Source organism: Macaca nemestrina, chromosome 5 (genome assembly GCF_043159975.1).
Source record: "Macaca nemestrina isolate mMacNem1 chromosome 5, mMacNem.hap1, whole genome shotgun sequence".
Taxonomy (NCBI): Eukaryota; Metazoa; Chordata; class Mammalia; order Primates; family Cercopithecidae; genus Macaca; species Macaca nemestrina.
Window position 1 is genome coordinate 146,714,807 of NC_092129.1, and position 22,917 is coordinate 146,737,723.

Consider the following 22,917-nt stretch of genomic DNA (forward strand, 5'->3'; position numbering starts at 1 on the left):
GTCTCGGCCTCCCAAAGTGCTGGGATTACAGGCTTGAGCCACCGCGCCCGGCCTTCTTTCAACTTTTCTAAATAATTTTATGGAGAAGGGACAAACATAACTTATCTTTAAATAAAACCTAAAAGTCCTAACTAATATGCCTGAGCTAGTTCACAAAGGTTAGGCAAAATTACTAATGAAAGTATAGCAACTTCAAGTACAACTATTGTGTTTAAATGGTTATCAGTGACTTAAGAAATCTTAGGCAGCCAGAGGACCACTGACTGCATGGCCCGAGAGAGAGACAGTGTGCTTTTAGTTAGAACATTTTACCACGATGTAATTTCTCTCAAACCCTTTCCCCCTCAGAGACCACATCCATTTTATCACCAAAATTTAGAGAAAGGGTGAGACTGCCAAAACATGTAAGTTTGTAAGATTAATCACTCTATATAGTAATAACTACCAAGCATTACTACTAAGCTACAATGAAATAAAATGAAAGGCATTATTTATGGCAGAAGTGTCTTGCAGGAACTAACATAATCACTATACTTGTTTCCAGGAGGCCCAAAGACCAATCCATGACCACCAACTGTTACATTCTAACTCCCATATAGAAAGATTTTCAAAATAAGTCTTGCAACAGAGGACAAAAGCAAGCATCATACAAAGTTGCTGACTGTTTATGGAAGACGCACCAACTTCTAAAAATAATGAACAGGATGGGGGGCAAGGAATATAGATGAGCACATTTTAAGTAAGTACATTCCAAAGGAGGCATTAATGGAGAGTCACATAATTTCTACAGTATTTGTTTCTAGAAAGCATAGTCAATTACATTTTAAAGACATGCCTAATATTGTCAATGTATATAACACCTAAAGTAAATTAAGGAAGGTCAGACTTGAGTATGGTTGGAAAGCTATCTAGTTCTCACATCTTTACAACGGAATTAAGTCAGTTGGCCTTTGTTAGGCTAAAAGCTGAAAACAGAACTTCATGGACTGATACAAATCTTGTTTTTCACTTTCCTTGTGAAGTTGGTCTTCTTTAAATTTAATCAAAGTATAGAGATCACAAATTACATTTCTCAAAGTGACTCCTGTGAGTAAAATGTACTGTGACAGCAAGAAGGAAGAACTCTGTCATAAATGCTTTTCAGTACTCTAGACAGCACCCCATTCTACAGCTTCATTTATACTTCTTGGATAATATCCAATTGTTAAGACCAGTACCACCGTCCCTGCCCTCTTTCTCCCCACCCTCCACTTTTTAAAGCACAGAATAATCAGAAAGAACCTATGTAGAGGGCGGGCGTGGTGGCTCACGCCTGTAATCCCAGCACTTTGGGAGGCTAAGGCAGGCAGATCACAAGGTCAGGAGATCGAGACCATCCTGGCTAACATGGTGAAACCCCGTCTCTACTAAAAATACAAAAAAATTAGACAGGCGTGGTGGCAGGCACTTGTAGTCCCAGCTACTCGGGAGGCTGAGGCAGGAGAATGGTGTGAACCCGGAAGGTGAGCTTGCAGTGAGCCGAGATCGCGCCACGGCACTCCAGCCTGAGCGACAGAGTGAGACTCCGTCTCAAAAAAAAAAAACAAAATAAAAATAAAAAAAGAGAAAGAACCTTTGTAGGAAAAACTCTTCTATATCTGTATCTACAGACTGGCATCTCTTACCACTATCAGTCCTATTCAAATAAATTATCAAAAGGCAAAAAAAAAAAAAAAAAATTTATTCCATATTTAAACAGCATGCTTAAAACAATCACAGGGATTGACAATTTGTAAGCACAACCTTCTGCAACTCACCTAGTGATCCCTGGGACTTACTACAGTCTATTCTCAACGCAGGGGAAGAGTGATTCTTTAGAAATAAAAATCAGATCAGGGCATTCCTTTCCTCAAAAGGCTCCCTATTTTACTGAGAGTAAAAGACAAAATTCCTTTCAATGGCAGAGAAAGCCCTACCTAATCCAGTACACTGCCCCCAATTATGTCTCTCATTATTTCATAGTCTACATCTCTCTCCCTTGCTCTTAGCTCCACACTGGCCTCCTTGCTCCAGTTCCAATATATCATGCAGTCTGCCTCAGGACCTTAGCACTGACTGCCTCTTCTGCCTGGAATGCTCTTTCCCTAGATATCCCTAGGTCTAATTCCTCTGCTTCTTCACATTTTTGCTCAAAATTCATCTCAATAAGGCCTATCCTTACTCCATTTAAAATTCTATCTTCCCCCCGCCCTTGTACTCCTAATTCCCCTTTCCTGTTCTACCTTTTCTTTTTAGTTATAGCATTATTGTCTGCTAACAGACTATGTAACTTCCTTTTTTATATGCTCACTGTTGTTTATTGTTATCTGCTTGTACAATGTTCATGGAGGGCAGGGTTATTTTTTGTTCCCTGTAGTATCTAAAGTACCGAGAACAGTGTCGGACAGATAGTAGGCACTCAATTACCACTGAATGACTCAGGACAACTCATACAGCACTACTAGTAAGACAAGACAAGGGCTCATTTTATTGAAATATGTGTGCCAAAGGTCTTATCTGTTAAGCAGACCAGACTGTTCTAATTTAGGGGTAAAAGAACCATTCAGCAGCCAAGTAGGCAGCTTAGTAGGCTTATTTCACAACAAATTATTCTCACTTGAAGCAAAGATTACTAAAAGATGCCCTCTACATTACCTGCATCAATGAAACTAGAGTCAATATTTTAACATATAGTCTACATTACAGGATGAAAACAAAAAAGCTAGTCAAAGGAGAGAGCACTGAGCATGCTTTCAGACAACCAAATCCTCAACCAGTTATAAACAGTGACAGCGCAGTCATTTATTCATTCTATCACTCCATCAACAAATATGTATTTCTGGGCCCTCAAGATGCAGCAGTGGGAAAGGCAGATACAGCATTTAGATGAAAGGAAGGCATATATGAATATATAATCATAATAAAAGGACATATAGTGCTGGAGAACACACAGGAGAGGGTCCCAGCACAGACTTAGGAAGGAGTGAATTAGAGAGAGATTGCTGAAGGACTCAAACTCTAAGCTAGGCCTTGAAGCTTCTTTACCTTTTAAAACTAGCTAATCTGAGAAAAAAGTGGCATCTTACTGATCATGTCAAGCAAAAACTGAATGATATTTTCTTGAGATAGGTAACTTATTTAAGATTTCTAACGTGAGTTTGTAAAAACACCTACAAGGAGTTTCACCACCCACCATCTCCATTTCAGCAGACCTCTCTGATAAAAAAAATAAATTGTAAACACAAATGTTAATAGTTAACTCATTAATCTTTTTCCCAGACCACTTCTCTTCCTGTGTTCACTAACTTGAGCACTTAGCCTAGTTTCAAGCAACTAGGCTAGGTATTTCTTTCAGCATTATTTCCAAAAATACCATGTTTAGTAGCTAAATTAGGAAATAACCTATAAGTCCAAGCAACCAGGCTAGGTATTTCTTTCAGCATTATTTCCAAAAAGATCATGTTTATTAGCTAAATTAGGAATAACCCTAAACATACACATATGCGCACACACACACCCAGAATTCATTAATGCACAATTTTCATCCAAGTACAAAAGAAGAATCAATAGTTATTTTCATTTAATACTCTCCATTCCATACAAATCTCTTTTCTGTATACTTTACATATTTCCTTCATTCTCTGTCTGGAATAAATTTCAGCTTCCACATCCTATTCCCTGTTTGCTTCTTCGGACAGTTATTACCCTCTTTAGAGGCTTTTCTCCACTAAGCTTCTCTAATATTCTGAGTTCATGCAGCACCCTGTAAGTTGTCTAGACATTACAGATTTGACTCACCCCTTCAGTTATTTTAGGTAAGCATTTCTTAATAAGAAATGCCTCATTTCGGCGGAGCTTGCAGTGAGCCGAGATCGCGCCACTGCACTTCAGCCTGGGCAACAGCGTGAGACTCCGTCTCAAAAAAAAAAAAAAAAAAAAAAAAGAAATGCCTCATTTCTTTAATAAGATCATAGCAATTGGAAAACAAGACAGGCCCTTAGTTTCGGCATCTTACATAGAACTTAACACAGTATTTACTCAATAAGAAGGGGTAGCAGACTTTCAAATAATAATCATAGCCTTAGATCAGAAAAATGTGATGAGAAATAGGTTTAGAGCCAAAAGACCAGGGAGAGATGCAATTTTGTATGTGATATTATACAATTAAGTTCATCTCTCTCAACCTCAGTTCCCTCATCTGAAAATTAGAGATAATATCATCTATTTCACAGGGTTGTTGTGTCAAATGAGATTATGTGAAAGCCTTTTGTACCCTACAAGATGTTACTGAAAAAAAGAAAGCTGGTGTTACAGAACTGCTCACCCACATGTTTTGTCAGTTTCACTCACAAGCATAAGACCCTGTTTTTAAAGAAAGGACATAGTTGTAATGTTGGCAAGAAGTCAAACCAAAATAAATTCAAGTCACATATTCACAATGAGAAGCATCATTACAAAAATTTAAGTTCCCAGAAAAGTCTTAAATCCATTTCAGATTTTCAACTAGTATGCTCATCCAAAATATTTCCTAATGTGTTAAGGATCCAGAAGAAAACTGCCTCTGGTAAAATGATATCTTTTTATCACACACTATGGAATGTGTTTGTGTGGGGAGGAAGGGGGAAAGAGTTGTAACTATGTCATCCCACATAAAAATAAAACCTTTCATCCTTTTTCCAATTCCATTTCCAGTTCCCAGTACCCTTTGATCTCTTCTCTAAAGCAACCACCTTAATGAGGCTTAGCTTACAAAGCCCCAAAGATCTAGTCCCTCCCCATTCCAGCTTCATCTTTTGCCATATACACCTCTATTCCCACCAAACACACACACACACACACACACACACACACACACACCCCTCTTCTGCCCTCAGCTCCCTCTCTTAGCCCCTGGATGAACTTGCACTTTCCCCACCTTTCCAACTCTCCTTCATCCCTTAAGCCCTCTATGTATACATCTTTTTTGCAGAGGCTTTCCTGAAGACACTCCATGTCTGGGTTAGGTGGCCATACTATGCAGTCCTTTAGCACTCTATACCTGCCCTATAATGGCAATTCTTGTGTTCACCTGTTTAACAAACAATAGAGTGCATGTTACTGTTCTAAGTGCTAATGATTCAGCAATGACGAAAACAAACTCCATGCTCGAAAACAAACTCCATGCTCGAACAGAACTTACAAACGGAGGGAGAAGACAGACAATAACAAAATTTGCTAAGAACAAAGCAGGGTAAGGGGTAAACAGTGACCAGTAGGGATACTATTTCAGTCAGAGTGGTAACAAAAGAAGAACTTCTAATGAGAAGACCCTTGGGTAGAGTCCTGAAGGAAAGGAGACAGTCATGTAGGTATGTGGGGAAACAGTTCCAGGGCAATAACAGAAACTGGTGCAAAGGTCTTATTGCAAATGTGGTTGTCTGTACTCAAAGAACAAGAGGCCAGAGTGACTGGGGTGGAGACAGAGTGGAAAGAGGACTAGGTGAGGTTAGATTAGAGAGTACACAGGAGACCAACTCATATAGGACCTTTTAGATCTTACCACATGGTATTTTGTTTGATCATTTACACTGTTCTTCTCTCCCGTTAAGAGCCTCAACTCTTATTTATTGCTATATTCCTCAGAGACTATTACTGTGCCTAGCATAAGGTATTCAAATATTTATTGAACATCATCAGGTTAAAATGTAAATCTAGAAATTTCCTTTACCAATTCAGTGTTTTCAGCAACTTTTACATTGAAATAAAAAGCTAAACGTATTAGTTGAGCAATCATTGTCAGTAGGTGGAAGAAGTGATCTCTCCTCATTGGTTTTCACTATAACAAGGGCTGCTGATTAGCCTTGTTGTAGGTCTTCTGCTCTACCACGGTAGAATCCAAAACCCCACTTCAATTTCACTCTTCAAGAATGAAGCAGAGATAAGGAATTCAGTGCAAGAAACCTGGGATGGGAACTTGTAAAATAAAGGGAAAAGTATCAGAAGACTAATTTCCACTTATGACAATTCAGTTTCCATGAAATTTGAGGAAATAGTTCCCAGGAGGAATCAAAAAATTCTTCACTGCCTACTAGGCTTGTGCAAAGAACCACTACAGTTAAGAAAAGGCGGGGGCATGGTGGCTTATATCTGTAATCCCAGCATTTTGGGAGACCAAAGTGGGAGTACTGGTTGAGTCAAGGAGTTCAAGAATAACCAAGGCAACACAACAAGGCCTCAGGTTTACAAAAAAATAAAAATAAGCTGAGTCTAGTGGTGTGAGCCTGTAGACCCAACTACAAAAGGAAAACACACACACACATACACACACACAGAGAAAAGGCAATACTGTAATAATACTAAATTACAGCTTGCTCTGGTGTTAGGTTCAAATATTGGCTATTTAAGATTTTTGCATTTCTACTGGTAATATTTGCTGCATACACAGGAATATATATGCATGCAGTCTCTTGCCAAACATTACTATCAAAAAGCCAACACAGAGGCCCAAATGATTTCCAATCATTTAAGAGATCTAGATATACTGTATCTTTACAAAATGTTGCCATCTGTACAACCACATCCTATGGCGGTCAAGAGCAACTCAGTATATCCATCTTTTAACACTACATTTTCCAAAAATAATCTCCATCTGTTAGATTCAGTAACTGTATATTGTTCCTAATGTTCAAAAGGCACTACCTATTATTCCTTTCTCAAAGGTATAGTCTTCATTTGTAAGAATTTAAAACATAGCAAAAATCTGAAGTAGTCATGTACCACAAAACAATGTTTCAGTCAACAGTGGACCACGTATATTACTCTGTCACCCAGGCTGGAATGCAGTGGCGCAATCACAGTTCAATAAAACCGCCGCCTCTGGGCTCAAGTGATCCTCCCACCTCAGACTCCCCAGTAGCTGGACTACAGGCATGCACCACCATGCTCAGTTAATTTTTTAAATTTTTTTGTAGAGAAGGGGTTTCCCTATGTTGCTCAGGCTGGTCTCCAGCTCTTGGGCTCAAGTGATGTGCCCACCTTGGCTTCCCAAAGTGCTGGGATTACAGGAGTGAGCCACTAAGCCTGGCCTACAGTACCCTATTTTTACTGTATGTTTTCTATGCTTAGTTATGTTTAGATACATAAATACATAGCACCATGTTACAGTTACCTATAGTATCCAGTACAGTAACATGCTGTGCAGGTTTGTAGCATAGGAGCAACAAGATATACCATATAGACTAGGTGTGCAGATTATACTATCTAGGTTTGTGGAAGTACACTCCGTGATGTCTGCACAATGACAAAATCACCTAATGACATATTCCTCAGAACACATCTCAGTCATTAACTGATGCATGGCTATATATAAATTAAAAGTGCTAACCGAAACATAAAGGCACAAATACACGTACCACATGATTAAAAGTCAACTGTAGGCCAGGTGTGGTGGCTCACACCTATAATCCCAGCATTTTGGGAGGCTGAGGTGGGCAGATCACTTGAGGTCAAGAGTTCATGACCAGTCTGGCCAATACGGTGAAATCCCATCTCTACTAAAAATACAAAAATTAGCCAGGCGTGGTGGTGTGCACCTGTAATCCCAGCTACTTGTGAGGCTGAGGTAGGAGAATCACTTGAACCTAGGAGGCAGAGGTTGCAGCGAGTTAAGATCGTGCCACTGCACTCCAGCCTGGGTGACAGAGAGAGACTGTCTCAAAAAAAAAAAAAAAAAAGAAAAGAAAAGAAAAAAATCAACTGTAAATCTGAAAGTAATTAGAGATTTTGCTAATTACCATTTAAAAATTTGTGTTCAAATTATAGCCTGCTCTAAACAGGCGGCTTGTAGAACCACTCTAGCCTAAATTATGTCTGGCTTGGCCGGAAGTGTAGGTTTTTGTTTACTTGTTTTGTTTGAATGTGAATTTGAATACTTTTAGGAGGTGCAGATGTATTTTGCCACAGACCCCACCACTCCCAATTGTGTAACACTGAACCTCATTTATGTTCTTTGTGTGACCCTAAATAACTTTAGAAAATACTGAAACTGCCGGGAGTGGTGGCTCATGTCTGGAATCCCAGCACTTTGAGTGGCCTAAGAGGGAGATCACCTGAGCTCAGGAGTTCAAGACGAACCTAGGCAACATAGCGAAACCCCATCTCTACCAAAAATACAAAAATTAGCTGGACGTGGTGGCCCACGCCTGTAGGCCCAGCTACTTGGGGGACTGAGATGGGAGGATTGCATGAGTCTGGGAGGCAGAGGTGGCAGTAAGTCAAGATCTCGCCACTGCACTCCAACCCGGGTGACAACAGGGCAAGACCCTGTCTCAAAAAAAAAGAAAACACTGAAATAACTATTGTCCTGAACTACAGTGATTTTTTCCGTGATATGAATGTCACAGAAAAAGTAAACAATGGAATATTTTTCTAAGGGCAAACAAGTTCATTCTATTTTCAGAGACTTTCTGTAATTTGAAACACCTCAGAAGTCAACGACCTCAATTCTCATCATTTTACAGGGAAATGACTGGGCCTATAGTGGTAAAGTGACTTGTCCAAGGTCGTACAGCCAATTGGTAGCTTGGATACAACACTGCTTTGAATTTGTTTCCCGCAACCAGACACTTTCATCAAAAGGAAGGGCGACTGTTTCTGATTATTCTGAGCCTGTGCCAACACTCTGCTCCGTGTTCTGCACTCAGTAAGTATTCAACAAGTAGTAATGAGATTTGCTTCCAAGAGGTAAACTCAGTTATTGTTTATAAAGAACAGAATCCAGCTAAAGTAGAAAAAACAGATTCCTGCTCATCAGCCATAGTATTTGTTGAATGAATTAATAAATGAATGAATGGTTGAATGAATGAATGAATGAAACTTTAGTTCAAAGGTAGACTTGTAGTTGCTGGGTCCTTACATGGATAAAGGATCCAAACAAAGGCAAAACTATCAGTAACATTTAACCTTTTAAGAAGACACTGGCCTTAATTAAGGTCTTTTCACACAGGAAAAATAGGTTCTCAATACAGTTCCAGACTGTCCAGTTAGGCCAAAGTACAGCATTTTGCACTTTGCACAAGTCAGCAAATAATCATTTCCTTTGTTATATAAATCCATCCTTAGTAGACCTAAAATTTTGGGATCTAACAGCTCAGATCTAACTCAAATGTTTTCCCAAGTAATTCACTAACACATTACTTCAGCATTTCTTCCACATTTAGGGAAACTATTTTTTAAAAAACCATCATTCTGCAACATTCCCTTTTCCAACTACAGCATACAGTAGGGCTCAACAAACTGTAATATACATGCCCTTGGGTAACATCCAGTAATCTCTGGAAGCCTCCATATTCTTGTACCAAGCAAGGCTGCAAGAAGAACAATTTTTCTTAGTTATTGGCTATTTTTTTCCTTTGTTTCTTAAACTTTCATTAGCAGGGTCAAAGTTAATGTGGCCAAGGAGATCTTGTAGGTAGACCAAATTCTCCTCTCTCAACTTCTACTCTCAGCCATACACTGTTCCAACTAAATTCAAATGGTGGAGAAATGTTTTTGTCACCTTTCCTCCTTCCCTTTCCATTTCATCTTCTTTATTTCTTTCTCCCTTTCCTTAGACAGAACATACAAGTTCAAACAAATCCCCTGTGTGTTCTGTGGGAAAGGAGTAAATGGTGTTTGTGATCAGTCCAGGATAAGAATGGGAGAAACTGAAACCAGGATAAGGGTGAAGAGAAACTGGTTAGGTTCAGCACCGGAGTCAATGGGGGAATGGAGGTTAAGGAAGAGAAGTAATGATCTTCAATTCTGTTTTGGCTTTCATAACGTAACCGTTTCCATTTAGGAATGCCAAAATTTCAATGGGACCAAAAGTATAACTGCGTTTAAGGTTTTCTTCTCTTTTATGGTATAGTGTATCTGTGAACTGGGGGCAGGGAGAGCTGTGTCAACTCAGATACTAGAAAAGCTATTATAGTAGAGAGCTCACACATACATGGGAACAGTTGCTGGAATCTGTCTTATGCTCACCAATGTGCAACCTGGGCATGTGAAGGCACTAATGACACATGTGGCAACCCCTGCCAATGGGGTCAGGAGCCAGTGGATTCATGATCCCTATCTGAGACGCATTATGTACAGCTTCTTAGATCTTAGCAGTTTTCAGCCCAGTTGTCCATAGTGGTGACCAAATCAACATATCCTCATAGAAGCTTTCTCTCCTTCCCTGTTTCATTTTCCCTAGCCCCTACTACCAGTTCCTGAGAATCCCAGGCTCTGCTTTCTAGGGGGATCCCAGGTTAAAATAACAGAGGTGGTTACAAAGCTGGGAGAAGCCTTTCTCAACATATCTGCCCCTTATCCCAGTGTAGCAATCTAATACTTCAAGGATCAGTATGTAGTTCTAGTATCACCTCCCACATGCATGGGCGATAAAAGTGGAGGGAGTTTATATGACTGGGGCTCCATTACATTTCTTGAAGAGCACTTTAAAAAGTTGGGACCGGCCAGGCATGGTAGCATGTGCCTGCAGTCCCAGCTACTCAGGAGGCTGAGGTGGGAGGAACATTACAGCCCAGGAGCCTGAGTTCAGCCTGGGCAATATCACAAGACCCCGTGTCTTTTAAAACAACAACAACAGGCCGGGCGCGGTGGCTCACGCCTGTAATCCCAGCACTTTGGAAGGCCGAGGCGGGCGGATCACAAGGTCAGGAGATCGAGACCATGGTGAAACCCCGTCTCTACTAAAAATAGAAAAAATTAGCCGGGTGCAGTGGCGGGCGCCTGTAGTCCCAGCTACTCGGGAGGCTGAGGCCAGAGAATGGCGTGAACCCAGGAGGCGGAGCTTGCAGTGAGCCGAGATTGCACCACTGCACTCCAGCCTGGGCGACAGAGCGAGACTCTGTCTCAAAAAAAACAAAAAAACAAAAAAACAAAAAAAAAACAACAAAACAACAACAACAACAACAACAACAACAAAAACCAAACCTGGGATAAACACTTTGAAAAGAAAAAATCCATAGTCAAAACTCTCTACTCCTTTCTCCATCGAACTTTTGTAAGAATTCAAGACTGACTCTTCAGTGGGGTACAATGTGCCTGAAATGATGCAAATACTAACACACCCCACCCATAACATATATCTTCTGGTATCCACCCCCTACACCCAGAAAGAGTTGCATGATAGGAATAAAGAATTTTTTGAAGTCTGTATGTTGCTAAATGATTCAGGAATAGAAATGGGCTATTAGTCTTCATTCTGTAGACCAGGAAGGCAAATGCAAAAGATTTACTCACACATCATTGAATTCCTCCAGAGACCTTGCAGGTGTAAAAACGTCCAACAGACCAATCACCTGTAAGAAAATATAAAAATTAAACAGTAAATAAATATTAAACTCAGTAGAGTACCCATCAGGTCTTAATCTTCTTTTCTTTTTTTTTAAGAGTCAGGGTCTAGGCCAGGAGCAGTGGCTCATGCCTGTAATCCCAGCACTTTGGGAGGCTGAGGCGGGTGAATCACCTGAAGTCAGGAGTTCAAGACCAGTCCGGCCTACATGGTGAAACCCTGTCTCTACTAAAAATACAAATATTAGCCAGGCATGGTGGTGGACGCCTGTAATCCCAGCTACTCGGGAAGCTGAGGCAGGAGAATTGCTTAAACCTGGGAGGTTGCCCAGGCACTCTTGTTGCCCAGGCAACATGGCACAATCTCAGCCCACTGCAACCTCTGCCTCCCAGGTATAAGCGATTCTTCTGCCTCAGCCTCCCGAGTGCACCACCATGCCTGACTCCAAATATCAGACTTTTTAAAAGCAACTTCAATTTTACAGTCTGAACCTGAAAAGGAGGTGGTGGGACACATACTTGGAATTTAAGAATAGGTTTCAAGTCCTTGAAAATTGTTCCAAAGGAAATAGAGTCACTTTCAGATCCCTACCCAGACAACAGTATACAAGAAAATCAAAATTACCCATAATTTTACCACCCATTATAACCATCATTAACATTTTGAGATATATTTCCTTTGATTTTCTGATGTACATAAATTAAATTGGGGTTATACCATGCACAGTTTTATATCCTGCCTTTTTACTTAATATTTAAACATTTGTATACAGCATATCTATCATTTGTGTATACCATAACTTAACCAATTTCCTATCTTTAGACATTTAAGGAATACTGCAAGAAAAATATATGTATTTTGCACATTTCATATTTTCTTCCAGGAAATAAATTTCAAGAAACAGAATTACAGAATCAAAGGACATCAATATATTTAAGAATCTTAATATTGTCAAATTGTCCTCCATAGAGGTAAGGCCAACTTACATGCCCCCCCTCCCAATACAGTACCTATGACCTCATTCATAATAGTGCTTTAAATTTAAGTCAAATCCATTTTCTTTTACCTTTTCCATCTAAACTGTAATTGTTTCCCTTGAGTTTGGTACACTCCTGGCTTAAGACCTCTGGACTTTTAATCATTCTCCCTTACACCCACTTCTACTTAAGGTAACTGAGGTCCAGAAGCTAACTTTATTCACCTGTTCCAATATTTTCTAATCAAAGATTCTTGTTATTTGAGATGCCCATCTCCTCAATATAAAAGTTTACAACTATTTACATTGTTTTACATTGTTTCCATTGTGATTGTGAAAATCACCCTCCTATGGAAATTAAATCATTAGAGATCCGATTTACACATGCAAGAGTTACCTCAAAGACAAAAAAAAAGTCAAAACTATTTTCAAATAAAAACTCCAATTTCAAACTGAAAACATAACAGACATTTTGGAACCAAACAGCTATAAGTTTGAACCCCAGTATCAGTCTGTGATTTCTTGGATCCAAGAGCTTATAATTTCTTCATTCCAATAACCTTGGCACTTGGAACGGAGCCTGGCATTCAGCAGGAGCTAAAATGAATGGCCATTATGTAAATAATAATTGGCAAATACATTTGGTATCTTCTCTTGAGTTCCATTTTCCTCGTATGAAAAACATGAGGACATCATTGCTTATTTTCACAGTCCTGACAGCAAGACTGAGCAGATAACGTATCTGAAGGTGGCTAGGACAAAGGACTGACCCACTGTGGATCATCAGAATAAGTGGTGACCACAGCCCATACAGCTGAATAGAGAATTACAAAATACAATATACCTAAGCAAACTATCTAAAGCAGCTACTTCCATTAACAGAATTTAAGACATAAAGCTCAACTATTCAAATGATTAAAAAGCATGACTGCAAGAAGAAAAACAAAGTAACCTGAAAAAAAATAGAGAAAAGCCAACTAGTAAATACCCTAGCAAATTTTAATTTCCTAAAAAGGGCAATATTTATAACATTTAATGTATTTAACATAAGGACACCAAAAATAACAATTTTGAGATTAAAACTACTCATGTTAAATCAAAGTACTTAAATTTTTGATGGGTTTTCACAAAATACCCCTCCCTCCATTAATCATATTTATGAAATATTAATCATAAGGAAAATACTGTAAAACAAAAAATTCTCAGCATTAAAATAGATCTGGAAAATATTTTAGGAATCTATTCATTTCTCATTTCTTTTTTTTTTTTAATATAACAATAGAGACTGGGTTTTGCCATGTGGCCCAGGCTAGTCTCAAACTTCTGGGTTCAAGCAATCCACCCACCTTGGCCTCCCGAAGTGCCAGGATTACAGGCATGAGCCACTGCACTCATTTCTTAAATGGAAATTCCCTTCTAAATCAAGTCATATTTTAGTCTATTTCCTTAACTCCTTCTGCTGTTACATGACTTCAGTCACCTCAAAGTAATCCAGGAATAAAAGTTTTAGAAAAGACATTTATAATACAAATAAGCAGCAAATATCTCTAATGATTATCCCATCATGGTCCAAAGCCTGGCAAATATAAGTCATATTTTTTATCAAATTAGCACACATCCAAAAAAAATACTTTAAAACTCAGTATCCAAAGACCATATTTAGCATATTTAACAACAGCACATCAAAACAATCTCTTGGTCTACAATGGTAAGGTTAAATCTAAGGTTCCCAAATAAAATTTACAAAAGAATTTCTTTGATCATTTTTAAATTCTAAAATGTACAAATCTCTAGACCCGTATGTGGGCCACTTCTGTAGTGTCTGCCCAGACAGCAAAAGGATGCAGCTGGCAGGCTGCCTCCCTTTAATCTTTCCTTAGAGCAGGTGTTAATGAGATCAAGGTCAGAAGTTCAATCAGGAATGGTCCAACTAACTTTGTTCAGAGAGAAACTCTCACAGTCACAGAGGACATCCCCTAGCTTCAGTCACTCACCTAATAAATGTTTTATTTATTATTCATGATCACTAACAGAAGAGACAACTCAAGATGAACTACCGACTGTGGGTCAGAGGCATTTTTGTGTAAAAGATCACATGTGCCCTCTGGCACCTGAAAATTGTATTGTTACCAACACTCAAAATGGTCACAAGTTTTAAGCTTCTGTTGCTGCTGCCTGTAGGAGGTTTGGCAGCTATAAAAATTGGATGGTGACCCAAAACAGTAATTTTTTTAAAAAGAAGAGGAAGGTAAACGAGACAAATTTCTCTGAAAACCCTCAATTAAACTTACTGGAAGTTTTGGTTCTTTATTGGGTAAAATTACTTTTACAGTGTAAGCACCTAACAAATGTTTTTAAAATAGGCTAAAATGCAGGAATTTTTCTACATTGAGTCAAGTCTTTTGGCTTCAAACATTTGCCAACGGAATAGAGAACTATGAGACATTCAGCCATGTATCTTATTTTGTTTAAGTAACAAATCACTGATATCTAGGTGACCATCTACCGCTAATAAGCAAGACACTTATAAAACAATACATGGAAATTAAAATCCTATTTTTCTAATACCATGATCCCTAAACACTGGCTTAACATATTTAGGAAGAAAAGCAAAACAATCAAGTGTAGCACTATAATCTCTTAAACTAGATGTTCTTAAATTAGTGTAGCCACATCAATAAGATCCTAGGGGCTCCCAAAGGTGCTCTGGGGTTCCATAAATGCTTGGCTTGCATTTCATTTTCAAAATATCCTTTATACTTGCAAAGCTGTGACACTATCTCTGTCACATATAATAATGTGTAATGAAAAACAGCATACACACTCAAGTGTGTTAAAAATCAAATGCAAACACATCCCTTAAAGCTGCCAGGCCACCTTGATTTTATGCAGACCTAGGAATAAAGTTTCTGCTGCCAGCTTTTTCCGCATATCTCAACTTCTTGTAAACATGTCACTGATTAGGAAAGCTGCAGCTCCACACTGAACATTCTTAAAACTCAGGTTTGCACATAGCTACTTATGTAAAATTATATTCAGGAATAGAAGTTTTCTGTAGAAATAGGATTTCCTCGATACTATACAATCAAAATAAAATGTGAAAATAAAAAGCAGCAGCTGTGATTATAATGGTATCCATAATCCAATTACAAATTTAAGTCTTAATGTTCTCAATTTAGAAGAAATTTGCACTAATGAAACAAGTGTATGCTAATGAAGAATCACTTATCTGTGACTTTTTTCTCGCTATGAAGAAGTTAAATTACTAAAACAGTCTAAATAGTCAAATAATAAATTCACAGATTTTGAATTTTCTTCTGCACAAAAAACAAGCAGTACAGCCAAAGGACTTTGAAATCTCTATGGCCAATGCTTCCACGATGCTACAAACTCCACAGTACCCTTCATACAGCAGTCACAGAAATTCACAACTTGATTTTGAAGTTCAGTAAAATGTCTTCAGTCAACTGTCTTTTTACTTTCAGTTAATACTCCAATTATATCCACTTATTTACCGTATTAGAATTTGTAAGCATCTTGGCAGAATGGCAATGTCCTCGAATTACCAAATTGGTAAAAAATAAAAAGTTATAATTAACTTAAACAATGCCTCCGACATATTTATTAAAATAACTGAATCTGGAAAAAAAGAAAAATTATTAACAAATATATAAAATAATAGCCCTCTTTGATAGGACCTTCAGTGAGCCTAGAGCACTCTTCCTCAGATTTTTCCACTTAAAAATATTAAGGCTATATTATGAGAATATGGGAGTCTGTGGCTATTTTGTGTTTTGATAGCCACAGACTCCCACATTCTCATAACAGAGCCTTAGGAAAACCAGGCAAAGAATACACAACCTTTTAATATTTTCTCTTAACAATTCTTGTGAATTTTGTGTTATATTTCATAATATATCCTTTTACTTTAAAATTTTAAAGAGTTCCTTCCCCTCTAAAAACCTTTGAGTAAAACTAGAACTCCAAGAAGATGCATCACTTTCATTCCAAGTCTTTGACCTGACATAACCAAGTGGCCACTAACACCCCAGGACAAGAAGCAGGGACCAACATTTGATGCACTCCAATGCATTTCCATCTGCAGTAATTAAAACATTTTCCCCAGCCTATTCAAGATCAAAATTTATTCTTCCTTGAATGAATTAACTTACATTTTCATGTTTCATATGTTTAAGTAACCGCAGTTCTCTGTAGGTTCTTTTGGCATGAATGATGGACTGAAATGGTCTGGAGAGCTTCTTCACTGCCACACGTAACCCCGTTTTTGTGTCAAAAGCGGCACTAAGGAGAAAAAAAGGGAAAAAAACTCACCATTAAAAAGGTGTTCTAAATACCATTTTGGGGTATTTATACGGCTATTTCCAAATTAAAGGGTCTATAACAAAATACAAAAAAAAAGCATAAAGATATAAAGCAAAATGACCTATTATCCCACTATCCAAATAAAGCTTATTATTTTTGGTGTTTTCTCCTTGTCTTTTCTATGTATCTAAATCAGGAGTCAGCAAATTTTTTTCTATGAAGGGCCAGATAGTAATATTTTCAACTTTGCAAACCCTAAGACCTCTGTCACAACTACTCAACTCTGGTTGTAGGAGGAAAGCAGCCAGAAAATAAGTTTAAAAATGGGTGTGGCTGTGTTCTAATAAAATTTACAAAAACTGGCAGCTGCCTGATCTAGATGAGCCAACAGATTAATAAACAGAGTTGAATTCTGTCTTCCCTGCCTAGGCCTCACTGTCGTCACCTTGCCACATACACTGCCTGATTAGAGTCAAGGCCCAGGAAACCATGTTTTCAGGACAATAAATTGCCACAAACATTTCTGGAGCACCTACAAAGTACTTGGCCCTTCAGGGAATGGGGGAAGAGCAAAACAGAATAAAAAAATAATTTCAAATGGTGATGAAAATACTATGACTAAATAAAAGGGTAATGGGATAAAGAGAGACAGAGAGCCAGCGGAGTTATGACACTTTAGCTAGGATGGCTAAGGAATCACATCTGACCTGAGAAGGAAACAATGTAATGATTAAATTCCCTATATAAATATATAAGAAAAAGAGCTTCAAGCAGAAGAAATAATAATATTAATGTTTACTGAGTCTTTACCCACACATACAAGAAATTATTCTAAGCCCTTTACATTAATTTGTCTCAATTCAGCTTTTGTAATTCCCCGAATCTCCTATGAAAAAACACTATTATCATTCCCCAACTTACAAATAAGCAACTGAAGCACAGAGAGGTTAAGTAACTTGACCATGGTCACAAAGCTTAAAAGTGGCAGAGCAGGGAGTCTGGATCCAGAGCTTATGCTACTGACCACTTGACTCTGCTATCTCTCAGAAGAGCAAGTGCAAACAAATGAAAAAAGAAACAGAGGTAGGAAAACTATGGCATGCTGGAGTGAGTGACAGAAAGACGGAAGGGCTGTGTGGGTGGAGCACAGGGTGCAAGGGGAGAGTGGGAAGGGATGATATATGAGATGCAGGCAGTGGCTAGATCATGGAGGACATCTACAGCAAAAATGAGATGTGTATTTTAATTATTTTTAGAAATCATCGCCGGGCATGGTGGCTCACGCCTGTAATCCCAGCACCTTGGGAGGCCGAGGCGGGTGGATCACAAGGTCAGGAGTTCGAGACCAGTCTGACCAACATGGTGAAATTCCGTTTCTACCAAAACTACAAAATTAACCGGGCGCAGTGGCGGGTGCCTGTAATCCCAGCTACTCAGGAGGCTGAGGCAGGAGAATCGCTTGATCCCAAGAGGCAGAGGTTGCAGTGAGCTGAGATTGCGCCATTGCACTCCAGCCTGGCAACAAGAGTGAAACTCTGTCTCAAAAAAATATATAATAGTAATAACAGAAATTGTCTGGGCCAGTTCCATTATGCCTCATCCTCCAGTTTGTCTCGGTCTCTAATATGTATCTAAGACTTTCTGGTCATCTATTATCACCAAACTCTCTGCCTGCCAAACTTGCTTTTACAACTCTGTACCTACTCCAGTTCCCTTCCTTTCACTCCCAAACTTTTATGCCATGCCCTCAATCTTCAAATCCCAAATTGTGATAAACTCCTATAAATCTGCAACCTCTTTTCTGAACCTTCCCTCCATCTCTGTGAAACTAGGCCATTTCTAGAAGACACTGCTTCTCTTATAGCCCTGCCATTAGAAAGCATTCTCTAATAGCCCAGATACCTCCTGGATAGCAGGTGGGTAGGAGTCTTCCTTGGCAGCCATTATCACTTCAGGACCATTACTTTCCATTTGTTCTATAAAATACCTCCTGCTCACAACCCTGATAAACCTATCCCTCTCTGCTGCTGGTATCCACTAACCTGAAATTTTCCATCATTCATTGAAAAGTTAGTGTCTATCCAGAAGATCTCTCTACACTCCCAACTTCTGTCATCACTCTTGGCAACTTCAACATCCAGGTGAACGGCACACCCAACATCCTGTTTCCTGATCTCTCTAGGAAACTCCACCACACCCAGCCGTCTTCACAGTCACACTCTAGACCTTTATTCCTACCAAAAACTGCCCAACCTACAAAATTTTGAACGCCAGCAGCATTTGCTTTTCATCACAAACCTAGTTACTTCTAGTTTACTTGCACCCTGAATACAACAATTTGTTAACCTCGTCATTGCTTGTTTCTATCCTTCAGCCCTCTTCTGTCTTCATTTCCCTTCCTGTTCCATGATTAGAATCACTTCCTTGTACTTCTCTCTCTCTCTCTCTCTGATGTACTCACCTGGATAAAATTTAACCTTGGGTAATCTCAACCACTTAATTCTCCCATGACTGAATCCAAAGAACTAACTGAGGTTGAACAAAAAAGACCGTAGAATCAGATTTTCATTCTTAGTTTCTGACCTTAATCTCAAAGAGGCTCTCAATAAAGCCATTTTCTTCTAGTAAGTTCATTTTCCTACTCGAAAATGATCATTTGACATGATCTCTCTCAAATCTCCAACTCACCCTCTTCCCTCAAGAGTTGCCCTTACCTTCACTGAGAAAACAGAAACCATCAAGAGGGGAGCTCCATTTGCTTATCCCCAAATCTATAAACCCATCGTCTCCACCTTCCCTGTTGCTATAACTAAGAATATACCCTTTCTTATCAAAATTCAAGACCACAATATATGCTTTGGAGCCACCCTCCTCATCTTCTCAAGGATTTCCCTTCTTCCTTCCTCTTCTCCCTTGCATCATCAGTGTCTCCCTATCTACTGGACCATTCTCATCAGCAGAAAGGCACTCTACTTGTTTGCCACCTTCAACCAACAAACAAAAGACTTCCCTTGACAGTTCTCCATCACAGTTAAAATTCTCCAAAAAAATCACCTACACCAGAGGTTCCCAGATCAGCAGCATCAGTTTCACCTGGGAATTTATAGGAAATGAAAATTCTCAGGTACCACCCCAGAGTTACGGAATGAGAAACTTTGAACTAGGTCTAATAATCTGTATTTTATCAAGCCCTCCACATTAGTCTGATACATATTACAGTTTGAGAACCACTAATCTATACCTTTGCTACTCAAAGTGTGCTCCATTGCTCCATGGACCAGTAGCACTGGCATTATCTGGGAGCTCATTAGAAAATGCAGGATCTCTGCAGACAACAGGAAAGGAGAAAGGAGAAAGGAAAAGGAAAATGAAGAGGAAAAGGAAAGGACAGGACATCTTGGGCCCTAAAATAGAATCTACATTTTGACAAGATTTCCAGGTGATTAATATACCTCTTAAGATGTGAGAAGCACACATCTACACAACTGACTCATTTCAATTCCATTCTTCCCTCAATCCATTCCACTGAAACTGCTCTTCTCAAGGTCATTAATGATCTCTGCTACCAAATCCACTTTTCTAAGATTAGTAATTGACATAGTCACCACTTTCTCTAAATACTGTCCATCCTGGAGTCTTTATCAACACTTCTATTGGTTTTCTATGACCCCTGTGGCAGCTCCATCTCTGTCTCCACTGCATGTGCTACTTCTACTCAAACTCTCTATGTTGGAGTTCTTCAGGACATGGTACTGGGCCCTGTTCTCTCTCCCATATTCTCTTTCTAGATAATCTCATCTATGTCCACAACTTGAAATTAAATGCCATCTATATATTGAAAACTCCCAAATTTATGTCTCTCACTGAAATCTCTTCTCTATGTCCTGACGTCTCCATGAGAAAGACACATAAGCACCTGAAACGCAGCAAGTACAAAACACCCAGAACTATTCTTCTCCATGTCTCTGTTATCCAATAAATGGATTGTTCATCCAGTTGCTCGAGCTAGACATTTGTCATCCTTGATTTCTCCCTTCCCTCAGTCCCCATTCAAATCTATTGGCAAGTCTCATGGTTTTCACCTCCAAAATACATCTCAAAGTCAACTGCTCTTCATTTCACCACTATCATATTAGTCCACGTCACCAGCCTGCCGGTCCTTCTAATACGCTCTCCAAATGCAGCCAATACAGTCTTTTAAAAATACAAATGATGCCAGGCACAATGGCTCAAGCCTATAAACCTAGCACTTTGGGAGGCCAGGGTAGGACTGTTTGAGCCCAGAAGTTTGAGATCAGCCTGAGCAACACAGCAAGACCCTGTATCTACAAAAAATAAAAAATTGGTTGGGTGTGGTGGCTCACGCCTGTAATCCCAGCACTCTGGGAGGCCAAGGCGGGTGGATCACTTGAGGTCAGGAGTTTGAGACCAGCTTGGCCAATATGGTGAAACCCGTTTCTACTAAAAAAATACAAAATTTAGTGGGGCGTGGTGGCACACACTTGTAACCCCAGCTACTTGGGAGGCTGAGGTGGGAGGATCACTTGAACCCAGGAGGTGGAGGTTGCACTGAGCTGAGATTGTATCACTGCACTCAAGCCTGAGCAACAAAGTGAGACTCTGTCTCAAAAAAATAATTATAAATAAATTAAAAATCAGTCAGGCAGCCAGACGCAGTGGCTCACGCCTGTAATCCCAGCACTTTGGGAGGCCATGGTTACGAGTTTGAGACCAGCCTGGCCAGCATGGTGAAATCCCGTCTCTACTAAAAATATACATTAAAAAAAATTAGCTGGGTGTGGTGGCAGGAGCCTGCAATCCCAGCTACTCAGGAGGCTGAGGCAGAAGAATTGCTTGAACCAGGGAGGCGGAGGTTGCAGTGAGCTGAGATCACGCCATTGCACTCCAGCCTGGGCAACAAGAGCAAAACTCCATCTCAAAAAAAAAATTAGGCATGGGCCACCATGCCCAGCTACTTGGGAGGCTGAGGCAGGAGGACTGCTTGAGCCCAGGAGGGTTGAAGCTGCTGTGTGCCATGATGGCACCACTGCACTCTAGCCTGGAAGATACAGTGAGACTGTCTCAAAACGAAAAATAAAAAATAGCAATAAAAGTACAAATTAGATCACACCGCTCCCCTCCTTCAAACCGTTCAAGAAATCTCCTTGGCATACAGAGTAAAACACAAATTTCTCATGATGGCCTACAAGGCCCAGGTGATCTGGCCACCACTGATTATTCTACCTGCTCCTGTGCTACTCTTTCCCTCTCTCTCGGCCACTGTGTTCTGCTAGCTCCTTTCAGTTCTTTTAACTATTCAGACAGGCTGCTCCTGGTTCCTAGGACTTTCTTCTCCTCCGCACCCATCCCACTCCATAGCTAAATCCTTACCCTTCAAGTATTGGTTTAAATAGTCACCTGCTCAGGAACCTGTCAGGGACCTCTAAGAAGCAATTACTCTGTTACAACGCCCTCACTGACTCCTTCCTTATCCCACATAAAGGAGGGTGGTTGTTCTCTTCTTTCCCACTCCCACTGCTCCTACAGACCCATAAATTAGTAACTTCTTCTCTCTCAAAAGTAGCAAGTAAATGTATACTCATCTCTAAACCCAGTTCTCTAAACTAGCTCTGGTGAGACTGGAAAAATGGCCATTGCCCCTGCGGGACCCAGCTTCTTCAACTTCCCACCTCAGAGTTTGCCTGCCACCTCCAAGTTGAGCACTTTCTTCTCTCCTCCGCTGGTAAGTCTGCTGGGGAGCAAGGAACAGCAGTAGTTTTCTAGCTGATCTGACTGATTAAGTGTGCAAGTTCAATTAACTAGGGAAGAAAGAAGCCCACTTAAGTTGCCTGTCCAAGCCACTCTGCATGCCAGCTTTACTAATAAAGTAAATATTTTTATCTCTATTTGACTCCTAAATCTATTCAGCAAAAGGCAGGCTAGAATTAATCAGTACCCTACAGACCCCAACAATCACAATTTATTATTACATGTTTATAATACTCCAACAGAGTGATTAAATAAGAGCCGAGACTTTGGAATTAGACTATCTGGATTTTAATTCCAGTTCTGTCACTTAATAGCTATATAATCTTGAGGATGTTAATTAAATTTTTTCATGAAATGAGAATTATGTTTATATTTCATCTGTAGGGTATTTGTTAGAATTAAATGTGATAACTTTTATAGTGGGTTTGGCAAGGAGCTTGGTCCATGGCAAAGCTGGAATACTCCTCTCAATCACATTTGTAAAAGTAGAGCTACAAGTAAAACCTTGTTT

General features: G+C 39.5%; 1 protein-coding gene across 5 annotated transcripts in view; it reads right to left on the bottom strand.

The window, feature by feature from the left end:
* LOC105474512 (mitogen-activated protein kinase 14) overlaps positions 1 to 22,917 on the bottom strand; it is an 82,922-nt gene that overhangs the window by 42,326 nt on the left and 17,679 nt on the right. For 4 of the 5 annotated variants that reach the window (XM_011729238.2, XM_011729237.2, XM_011729236.2 and 1 more), the window contains 2 exons: positions 16,487 to 16,616; positions 11,287 to 11,345 (listed from right to left, as the gene is read on the bottom strand). In XM_011729238.2, coding sequence (XP_011727540.1) covers positions 11,287 to 11,345; positions 16,487 to 16,501 — 74 coding nt within the window. In that variant the 5' untranslated portion in view covers positions 16,502 to 16,616. Of the gene's footprint in view, positions 1 to 11,286; positions 11,346 to 16,486; positions 16,617 to 22,327; positions 22,407 to 22,917 lie in introns of those variants that run through there. The other variant, XM_011729240.3, reaches the window with a different exon arrangement.